Source organism: Dermacentor andersoni, chromosome 1 (assembly GCF_023375885.2).
Source record: "Dermacentor andersoni chromosome 1, qqDerAnde1_hic_scaffold, whole genome shotgun sequence".
Taxonomy (NCBI): Eukaryota; Metazoa; Arthropoda; class Arachnida; order Ixodida; family Ixodidae; genus Dermacentor; species Dermacentor andersoni.
Genome location: NC_092814.1, coordinates 408,794,878 through 408,805,825, shown reverse-complemented (window position 1 = coordinate 408,805,825; position 10,948 = coordinate 408,794,878). Strand labels below are relative to the sequence as shown.

Genomic DNA, 10,948 nt, shown 5'->3' with positions numbered 1-10,948 from the left:
GCTTCCGATAACTCTCGGGCGGTGGTATCACGGCTCTTTTTTCAAAATCGTGGTATCACGAAACATGATTTTGCACTTGCGTATTTTACAATGCACTCCAGTACTCGCCTACGGGGCAGAAACCTGGAGGCTTACGAAAAGGGTTCTACTTAAATTGAGGACGACGCAACGAGCTATGGAAAGCAGAATGATGGGTGTAACGTTAAGGGATAAGAAAAGAGCAGATTGGGAGAGGGAACAAACGCGAGTTAATGACATCTTAGTTGAAATCAAGAAAAAGAAATGGGCATGGACATGTAATGAGGAGGGAAGATAACCGCTAGTCATTACGGGTTACGGACTGGATTCCAAGGGAAGGGAAGCTTAGCAGGGGGCGGCAGAAAGCTAGGTGGGCGGATGAGATTAAGAAGTTTGCAGGGATGACATGGCCACAATTAGTACATGACCGGGGTAGTTGGAGAAGTATGTAAGAGGCCTTTGCCCTGCAGTGGGCGTAACCAGGCTGATGATGATGTTTTTACAATGTTGAGCCAAATGGAAACCTGTGCCTGTTGGTATGGATCGCTCATCTTCTCTAAGGCGCTTGTTAACACAACGGCCTGACTGCCCTAGATACACTTTGTCGCATGACAACGGAATCTTATATACCTCTCCGACGCTGCAAACTACAAACTTCGCGTGGTTCCTTTCACAATCTAAAAATTTAAATCATGGAGTTTTACGTGCCAAAACCACTTTCTAATTATGAGGCACGCCGCAGTGGAGGACTCCCGAAATTTTGACCACCTGGGGTTCTTTAACGTGCACCTAAATCGAAGTACACGGGCGTTTTCGCATTTCACCCCCATAGAAATGCGGCCGCCGTGGCCGGGATTCGATCCCGCGACCTCGTGCTCAGCAGCCCAACACCATAGCCACTGAGCAACCACGGCGGTTTTTCACTATCTGGTTTTTTTAGTTGTTTTTGAAATACGGCTGCACAACATTGAGTTTCTGAGGAGCAGTAAACACTACCGGAATTTGGTATCTACTGGCGACATTCTTTAGATTGTGAGCCACTCTATGGCAATACGGCACAACATCAGGCATCTTCTTTTGTGTAATACAGTTACTTTTGTGCCGCTTCCCTTTCAGTTTCTGATGCAATACCTCCGAGACTGACGTCACCACCACACTTGGGTAACCAGCAGCCTGTAGCCTATTTAACTGTGCAATGAAACTCAGGTTCGCAGAGTGGTGACAAGATTTCATTAACGAAGATTCTAGACACATCAAAGCAATGGCGCGTTTCACAATCCTTGAGTGCGCAGACGCGTAAGGTAAAACTTCCTTACGTGCACGTGGCGAGTATATCCAACAGGCGTGACCTGTTTCTAAGGATAGCTGCAAATCTAAAAACTGGAGTTTACCGTGCCTAGATAGCTCATGCGTGAAAGTTAAACATTTGCCATTGTCATTGAACAGAGTTAAAATGTCAGCTACCGTAACAGAGCATTCGTTGTTAGTATGTTTTATCAGAACAAGAAAATCGTCAACATATCTAAAAATTTGAACCGAGTCATCGTTTAAAGCACGCTTAAGAGCGCAGTCAACACACGATAAAAAAAATATTACAAAGAGCAGGCGCCGCACATGAACCAATACACACGCCATTTTTCTGAATAAAAAGCTTATTTTCGAACCAGATAAAAGTTGCACTTAGATAAAATTCAAGAAGGGACATGAAATTTTCCGAGGACAACGCAGTCGCATTGCGAAAATCTACCTCGCCACGCTAGAACTGTTCCTAAGAGCTGCTGCCAGCCAAGTTGGGTGTTGGATATATCATTAGCGAAGGCAATGATCACTTACGAAAGAAACGCTTTGTTAATTAGGCCGCAATTCTTCGGCGCCTCCGTGCATACTAAACATTTTAGCACCCTTAGCATGCATAAAGGGTGCTTGTTTGTCGCATGGCTAGCACTGTTCCCCTTAAAAGGATGAAGTACTTGTAAAAAAAGAGAGCTTCCAGCGAATTATTAAATTTTTTCACCCTTTCGGCTGACGCACTCAAGATCCGGAAAAAGACGCCTCGCTCCCGCGGAGCGAACGCCCGCGGAACCTGCGGCAGAAGAGTCCGATGCTACAGCAGCGAAGAAAGCGCAATCTTCGGGCAAAGGAACGATAGTACACCACTCTGCAAGGAACCCGACGGGGCTCCTGGAATCGCCGTGGCATGAAGACAGCGAAATGCAGCGGGAACTGCAAGCAGACTCGGAGGCTCGCAGTCGGGGACACAAGAGGGCAGTCGAAGCCAGACCCGGATTGGGGAGCCCTCCCGGGTGATAGCTGTTTCTATCAATAAACATTGCTTTCTCTATACGAAAATTATAGCAGGCCATAGGTCACCGCGGCTCGCTTTAATCGAGCACAAATGACCAGCAGCGTCTACGGTAGACGCCGCTGGTATGTTAACGGGCTTTGATGACGAAGACGCTCATGATGTTATCGAGGGTATAAGCGAGGCGAGTGGTTCTAGCAGAGCGCTCACGTGACCCCTGTGCTGACGTTATCCTCGCTTCCGGTTTCCGCGCGAGGGGGCGGAGCTTCGACGAAAATTCAAATGGCAATCGCTGCGTTGCTCACAATCGAGAACATCGGGACTTGGAGAACTTCGGAACTAAACTATGCGAGCCTTCCAAACCACCGTAAATCTTCCGATTCTAAAACCTCTTCAGAGTCAGTTCAAGCAGTAAGGCCGAATCGTTCACTCTAAAAAACATTTACACCCATTGGGACGTATATTTGTCCCTCAACAATGATAGTGATCTACTGTGATCAATGATAGTGATCTAATGTCCCAGATATCATGCACCAAGATTTGAAAATATGCAGATGCCATGTATCTGGACAGAACCAAGGTAATGTTGTTTGCCGGCGCTTGGAGATGCACAGATTATTTTTTACGTTCTGCCTAATTACATCATTAGTCTTAATTATTGAATCAACTTCTGAAATATTATAATTAGATGAAAAGTTTCAATAACAAAATTGTAGAGCAACATGAAAAACTCCCGATACAGCTTTTTGTTGCTCAACACGTGCTACATTAAGTGTTTTTATGAGCGCGAAAGAAGCCCCCCGGTTTCACGTAAAATTGCGCGACAATTTTGGTTCTGTCCACCTACATGGCATTTGCATATGTTTAAATCTTGGTGCATGATATTTGGGACACCTGTATATGGCGTGCTGTTCCCTTTCTTCATAACGCTGCGCTCCCGAAACTTCCAGGTCACGAACGGTATGCTCGTTATCAGCGTGTAATAGCATTCTCGACAGGAAAGGAAGGAGCACAGAATTTGCAAGAAAGCAAATGCCAGCACGGACAGATGACAATGATTGTTTGGGGACAATGGTACAATCCAAAGGGCGTATACAAGTTTTTTAGAATGTTGAAAAATTCCTTGGTTTTACGTGCGAAAACGGCGATCTCATTATGAGGAACGCGGTCGTGGAGGGCTCCGGATTAATTTGGACCACCTGGGGATCGTGGTATACGCGGGCGCTCTTTTGCATTTCGCCCGAAAGGCGGCCGGTGTTCGATCTCGTGCCGCCGCGGCATTCTTTTTGAGAGTGTGGATGGGAGAAAATGAAGTTTTGTTTTCTGGCAGCTTTTTGCGGCAATAAACATGGTGAACGCTACGAGAGATGACTCGAAAGCTGCTTGAAATAAATTCTGCAATAGCTATCGCTGTCAAACCCTCGTTATATATACGTCGGTGGGTGTACCAGCTGGCGAAAATCAATGCGCAATTTTCAACTACGGCTTCCCTCAACGCAGGCGAATTTTTTTTTTTTTTTTTTAACTTGCTGTTGTGTGAAGTAAACATTTTTTTTTTAATCCTTAAGGGTAAACGTGTTAGCCATGGGACAGACCCTGTAGGGTTAGCGTGTCGGACAGCGCATTAATTGGTGTGCAGATGCCAGTGCAATGGACACGCCATGGCCTGCGATCCGGGACCCGGCGGCGAGCGCCAGCTGCTGTGCCGCTGCGAGCACCACACGGCGGGCGACAACTGCGAGCGCTGCATGGACCTGTACAACGACCAGGCGTGGGGCAGGGCCACCTCCACCAACGCCCACGAGTGCCAGCGTGAGTGGCGGGCACGCGTGCAGCATTGTCGCGCTCTGTATGCAGCCAAAGTTATGCCACGTAGCTGGACAGGACAAAGGCAGTGTTGTTTGGCGTCGCTTGGAGATGCACGTATTATTTTTTGCATTCTGCCTAATTACATCATTAGTCCATTTCATCAACTTGTCAAATATTATAATTAGATGAAAAACGCCAATGAGAAAATTGCAGGGCGGCACGAAAAACTCCCGATACAGCTTTCTGTAGCCCAATACGTGCTACATAAAGGTGTTTTTTCCGAGCATGACAGCAGTCCGCAAATACACGCAAGATTGCCGCGCAACTGGCCGCTCGGGGCAAATTGCGTGTACTCACTGTCTTCTTTCACGCTCGGAAAAACACTTTTATGTAGCACGTATTGAGCAACAGAAAGCTGTATCGGGAGTTTTTCGTGTCGCTCTGCAATTTTCTCATTGGCGTGTTTCATCTAACTATAATATTTGACAAGTTGATTAATTAATTAAGACTAAGGATGTAATTACGTGGTACGAAAAATATTAATTTGCGTATTTTCAAGCGACGGAAAACAACATTACCATGGTTCTCTCCAGCTACGTGGCATTCGCATATTTTTAAACTCTGGCTAAAGTTAGCTGGGACGTCCTGTAAACGGTACAGTGGTAACTCCAAACGACAAGCGCAGGCGACCGCTGATCGGCGGAAACACTGCATAACTGCCTTCGCTCTGACAGAAAGAGGCTGCTCCCGTTTCTCATCCTTTCGGTAAAGCGGCTTGCAAAGTCCCGACGCGAGACGGAAAGATGGAATCACGATCGCTGTCGATCGACCGCTCTGCGAACACGGGAGGAGATCAGCGCTGGCCGCCCACTTCGGTCGCTGTGCGTTGCAGTTTGGCCGATTAGTTGTGCTTTTCGCTGGCGCCTGTGGCCAAAAGGAAGGAAGCCACTTTGGGCGTTGCACAGTCTTTGGCTTGGGAGGCGACGCGTACCATCGCGTTTGGGGTTTCCACTTTCAGTGCGGTAGGGTGGTTGAGAGATTGGTGTCGCTCCAGTGAGGCTAGTTGTTAGTGTGAGCACGCCGTCCCGCACGCGTACAACGCCTGTCGCAAAACAGCGTTCCAGAATGAATGTTGCTCTCCTGTTCCGAGCCGCGCGAGTGTAATGGGAGACCGGCTTGAAATGACGCACAGTGTCTCGTTTTCTTTCGACGAAAGCTGTACGTGACGCGAACTAATTCAAGTCGCAGCTACGAGTGTTTCCGTAACGACAGCAGGTGATTGAGGGACAACTCCATTCCGCTGTTGTAAACGTCAAAACACCATCGGCTGTTGATGATTACAGGCAAGTGAGCGCGAAGCGTTAAAACGAGTGTATTAAAACAAGCTGTGTCGCCCTATATGGTATTACGTTTCTACAGCCAAGTCGTCGTTCTTTTTTTTTTGTTTTTTTTTACCGTTGACATTTACCGTTTACCGTTGACAGTAAATTGCCGGTCCAGTGTATCATGCGCCGTTTAATTGTCTGATCTAAATATTCGCGCTAGGAAATTTCCGCCCAAGTTCGTGTAATCGCTGACGATTTCGTGATTTGAGCACTTATCAAAAAGACCAGTCCAGGGCCAATACAGGTCTAGGAAACGCAAACAGATCTGGTAAGTAATGGTTTCCTAATATGACACAATTGCATGGAAATAATCATTCGAAATGCAAGACGATTGCGTGGCGTATTTTCTTTCTTTTTTTTCCTTTTGCCACGGAATTAAAGCATGCATACTGCACTCTCATACTAGTTCTGCAGGCACAGGCCTTACGCCGAGTTCCAACTATACAAATTGCCAGTCACGCGCAAATCCGGCATTCTCAGATATTTAAGGTTGGTTTCGTTCAAGTGCTTGGTGTTTCCGCTGCGATAACTTGCAGGAACCATATAAGATTTGTAATCTACCTGATACGACGCTTCATAACTACACGTGCAGAATAGTGACAAGTACAGGAAATAATTTAGCAATAAGCGTTATGTTTCCTACCATAGAGAAAGGCAATCCTGCCCCTCGTTCTAGCGGACTCGGCTCTCTCGTTCACTAAAAAAAGTGTGCCATGCACAGTGACCTCGTGTAGCGTAGACCGCATTGCAAGGAAAGCTCACTGGCCGAGAGCGCACACCGCGCAGTTCTGAAGCGACACGAGGCTCTCGAACGCCGCACTCCGACAAACCCTCCCTTTGCAGCCAAGAAACAAACCAACGAACAACACGGGTGTGCGCGCCGTCGTCATCGTTTCAAAGTATTTTTATTTATCGATTTGACAATACTGCCAGCTGCTTTTTGGCAGCCAAAGCAGGAGTGGTACATAGAAACTAAAAAGGGATACTGTACAAGCAAAGAAAATGTCGAAATAAAATTCCAACACAGCAAGCTCACACACAGTGCAACACAGATCATACTTGTACGCTACTGCGCAGACCAATATCTCCAAAACTAAAGACACGAGTTGAATAAAAATTCGGTACGAAAGGAATTGCGTGCTTCGCTCACAACTGAGAAATAGCTGATAAGAAAGAGTCAACTGAATGGCAACTGAACTTCAGCACCGTTCGACTCGCGCAGTAGTGTTGAAGGTAACAAAACCACGCGTACAAATAAAGAGTGTTAGGTGAACATGGCTACTGAGTAAGCCCGCACTGAACATAATTGAATGCTATGAAACTAAATTCCACACGCACAGTCGTATTTATCGTCAGCCTACGCAACATTTAATCTCGTGAAATCTTGACGCATCGATCAGATGACAACTTTAGTGTCGCGGAGTCTTTGCGTTTACGCCGTTCACAAGATACGCGAAAAGTGCAAACAGGAGTTGGTACGTAATGCGAGACGTCGACGCAGTGATTCTACGAAGACCAAGGCGGTGCCTGTCGAGGGACAGGTGTTGCCAAGAGGCTCGCGCATATAGGTTGACTGGTTGTTTCGTACGTGCGTCTTTCGCCTATTATAGAAAGTCCCAGAAAGGTTCGCTATGAATGCTTCGCTATAAAAAAATGTCGCTCATATATCTGTCACCTACGTCCGTATACGCCGTCGATATCTGTTTCCGCGTAAATCACAGCGCATTTCGACGAGGGTACTTCTTTCCAGCAACTGCGTTCTCAACTTCCGACCCGAATTCCCGCAAGAGACCGTTATTGTGTGGCACGCGCTATCTGGCGATGATCGCACGCTTCCGCATCGCGAAGCCGCGCGTGGTGTGATTGTCAGCGGCTACAGCTAGCAAGCGCTTTGTTTATCATAACGAAGAGAACGAGAGACGGCTGAGCGCAAAGTGCTTACGCGCAGCTGAAGAATCTTATGTAACGTAAACGTTTTTTGCAATAATTCTTTTTTTCATTTGCGAGTAAGCAGCTTGTCCTGTGGCTCCACGTACCGTCTCTCATTTTTTTCGTTACGCTAAATACTTACGTCGAGTTGTCAGTGAATACTAGGTCGCTTATCCATCTTTCTGCTCTATCTTTCTCTTCATTTTTCGTTTCATTTACTTTCGCTTTCGATGACAGCGCACGCAAGAAATCACGAGCGTCGGCATTTAGCATTTGTTGTAATTCCAGGTCGTCACATAAATCCTCATTTCGCAAGCCACTTCGTGACGAATTACGGGGCTGGTTTCTCGGACAAGATGATCTTTATTTCGTAGGCCAGGAGTAATTTTCCCTGGCTCGAATCGAGCTCACCTGGCTAAACCGTCGAGCTACTTGCGACGTAAGCACCACCTGGCCTGAGCTATATACAGGAGACGTGGCTTGCGCTGTGAAAGCATACAGACACTCCTTGAAGCCTAACGCTGTGAATTTTTCAGGCTAATTTTTTTATCGCTAGCCAGAAGTAACCCGTAGTCTTGGGAGATACCATTCAAGTGCGCTGTTTTTCAAACTTCCAAACGAGCTTAGAGGACTAGAGCAAACCTCAGCCCCGCCACAAGGCTGAAAAAGTCGGTTTACGTGCGTGGTGAAAAAAACTGAACACGACGGACGAGCGTCAGTCGAACGTTCGCCGCTTGCCCGAAACGAACGACGCGCCGCCAAGGCAGCGGCCCCGCGTGGGCAGACCGGACTCGCTCGCCTCCTTGCCCGATGCGGCAGAGCTTCCCCGGCGTAGCGTGGCGTCCGCAAGACATGATGCGCGCCCTGCTGCTGCTGCACCTGTGCCTGACGGCCTCTGCCACCAACTGGCCCCGATACCAACAGCAGCGAGGCGACACCCAGACGCGCCAGCGAGATTCCTACGAGAGACCCGGTGGGTGGAGGCGTGCCAGGCGTTACTGTACACGCCGCGTCATATAGGGCGCTATTTTCGCGAGAATACATGAGTGTGCGTTTTCGCGCCAATCGAGGTGTAGCGGAAGGCTCGCTTTAACAATTTTAGCGTAGCGTTCTACTTGATAGCGGCTGCGCATGTGCTTCAGGTGGCTGGAGGTAACGGTGCAACTCTGCGCTGAAGTAACTGTGATGCTTTTAGGCTGCTGAAGCGCTACATATCCCCAGGGAACACTCTTGACTGGTGACGCGCCCTTACTCGAAGCTGTCATTCGAAGACAGCGTCGAGGCGGCGTCAGTGCTAGCGAGAAGTCATTGTTAAGCAGCTGGCGCGTGTTCAAACTTACACTCGCGCAGAGACAGGCGCTGCAGCACTCACTGCTGACGGACGCAAACTCGTCGCAGTGATCGTCCATCCCTCTGATTGCCAGCTCAGATGACGACGGCGACAGAATCAGAGTAGCAGAATGAAATCACTTGGGATTGTGACAAACGCGAACATGCGAAGCCACGCTACTCAGCTTCGTGACGCGTGGTCGATGCTCTTAAGATGAAGTTTCCCGCCGAACGTCACTTAACTCCGGCAAGGCCGAAGCTAGGGTGCGTTGCCGGTAACGTTCGTAGCGTCGGACGCGCAAACTTTCCGGTGGTCGACGCTGGTGAACGTGCTTGCGTGAAGCATGTGTGAGCGAGAGAGGCCGCGGCCCGCTTGCTGCAAGCGAGCGCCTACGCTCGCCGCTGTGTCCATTTTTCTTGTGTATCTTTCATTTCGGAATACGTGTGTGCGCTTACGAACGCGTTTCTGGCGCTTTGTACGCTCTATTATTTCCTATATCTTTTTTTTTTTTGAGCGCGTATACGACTAAAACAGGCGTTTGTCATGTAAAGGATACTGTCGAGTATGGTCAGCCGTAAATATTTTTACTGGACGCGCCTATTTTGACGTGATTTCTTTTTCAGTGCTGTCCTTCTCTTGGAAAAATTCCCTAAGGCCTTCAAGACCCACGGAAATTGCTTCTCTAGGGCTTAGAGGCAGCGTACACGCGATACAACGAAACACACCGGCGCGAGCTTCAAGCCATCAAGCGAGGTTTACGCTTCGGCTGTAAAATACCTCGGTACAGGTGCCCCAGAAAGTAAACGGAGCGTGCGAGCGGTGGCCGAACCACATCTTTGTTTACTAGCGGCAGCATTGTGTACCACATAGCATGCGCGAACGTTATTTGCCGTGGCGATGCGATATGCCTCATCGGTGGCTCCGGCGAAAGAGTGCTTCTTCCAACGGTCGAGGTTAGGCGAGGCTGCTGAGTCTGCCACAACTATTTACAGTGGCAAGCAGCCCTGGCCAAAACCGTTTGCTTGATAAACGTACGGCGCCTGCCACTGTCCGCTGTTTCTTTTGAAACGCCGCTATTACCGTGATGGCCATGCCGCCGTTTCCGCCAATGGCACGAAAAATCAGTGATTTCAGCAAGCGCATAAAGGTTCCCCTAGCGTCGACCGCCAGAACAAGCGCTCCTTCGTCTTGCAGGATTTCAAAGCACATGGCAGATTGCTGCGCGATACCACTGACGGGAGATCGGCCAGCGCTCGCGCGCTCCGTTTACTTTCTTGGGCACCATCAGAGTGTACAGACGGAAATAGTGGATGTTAATGCTGAATTCGCTGTTAAGAAAAGGAAACTCGCGAAATTTCAAATGCGTCTGTTACGTTACCAGCTGCCTATATGTATGCACACTGCTCAGATTGGGTTGGACTAATTTACTCGCCACGAAGGGTTCCTTTTTCGAGTAATTACGCAGTGCCATATCTGGGTGTCTTTTTAAAGCGAAGCTTTCTTCTTCCTTCGACTTTCTCACTGCTGCTGCTGCTGTGGGCTGCTGTCGCGCACACCGCGTCGGTTCAGAGCGTGTATATAGATGACAAGCGCGAGTAAGAGAGGAAAGGCGACGGGAGAAATTCGTTTTCATCCCACCTCGGCGAATGTGCACAATGCCCTCTGGAGCTCCTTGGCCGTCGCCACTTGAGCCGTTTGACAGCTGTAATTATCCGTGGCTCCCCTCAGAAGCACTGCAGAAACTGCAGCGCTTCCCTTTCTACTAACGTGCGAAGCCAGAGGGGACGCAGATAGAACTGTAGAGAGGAGAAGGAGAGGGAGGAGGCACCTCCCATACAAGAGAGGGGGCGGGGAGGTGACGCGCACGACGGCGTGGCGGTCGCTGAGCGACTGAATTCGCTGTGTCGCTGACTGAAAATCGCGCCATGTGAAACAGCCTTTTGGCTGACGCCGTAGGGACGCGTTTCCGGCACTCGTGTGTCTTGAAAGCGATCTGGGACGCGGCGAAAGTGCGCGCCCGCGCGGGCCTTATCTTCAAAGCGATCTGCGATGTTTGCAGAGTGCGCGTACCTTCGTAGCTTCGTATGCGCTGTGCTTTCGACGTGTCGTTCGCACTGAAGCGAGACATGCATGAAGGTCACTTCGCTTGCTGCTGCCGCGATGCCTAACTGCAGC

The 10,948-nt window shown here is 48.9% G+C and overlaps 1 protein-coding gene across 4 annotated transcripts in view; it reads left to right on the top strand.

Moving 5' to 3' along the window:
• The window catches only part of LanB2 (laminin subunit gamma-1), a 335,820-nt gene that overhangs the window by 224,530 nt on the left and 100,342 nt on the right, over positions 1–10,948 (top strand). For 3 of the 4 annotated variants that reach the window (XM_055064956.2, XM_055064957.2, XM_050168405.3), the window contains one exon: positions 3,960–4,132. In XM_055064956.2, the coding sequence (XP_054920931.1) occupies positions 3,960–4,132 (173 nt within the window). Of the gene's footprint in view, positions 1–3,959; positions 4,133–8,238; positions 8,417–10,948 lie in introns of those variants that run through there. The other variant, XM_050168407.2, reaches the window with a different exon arrangement.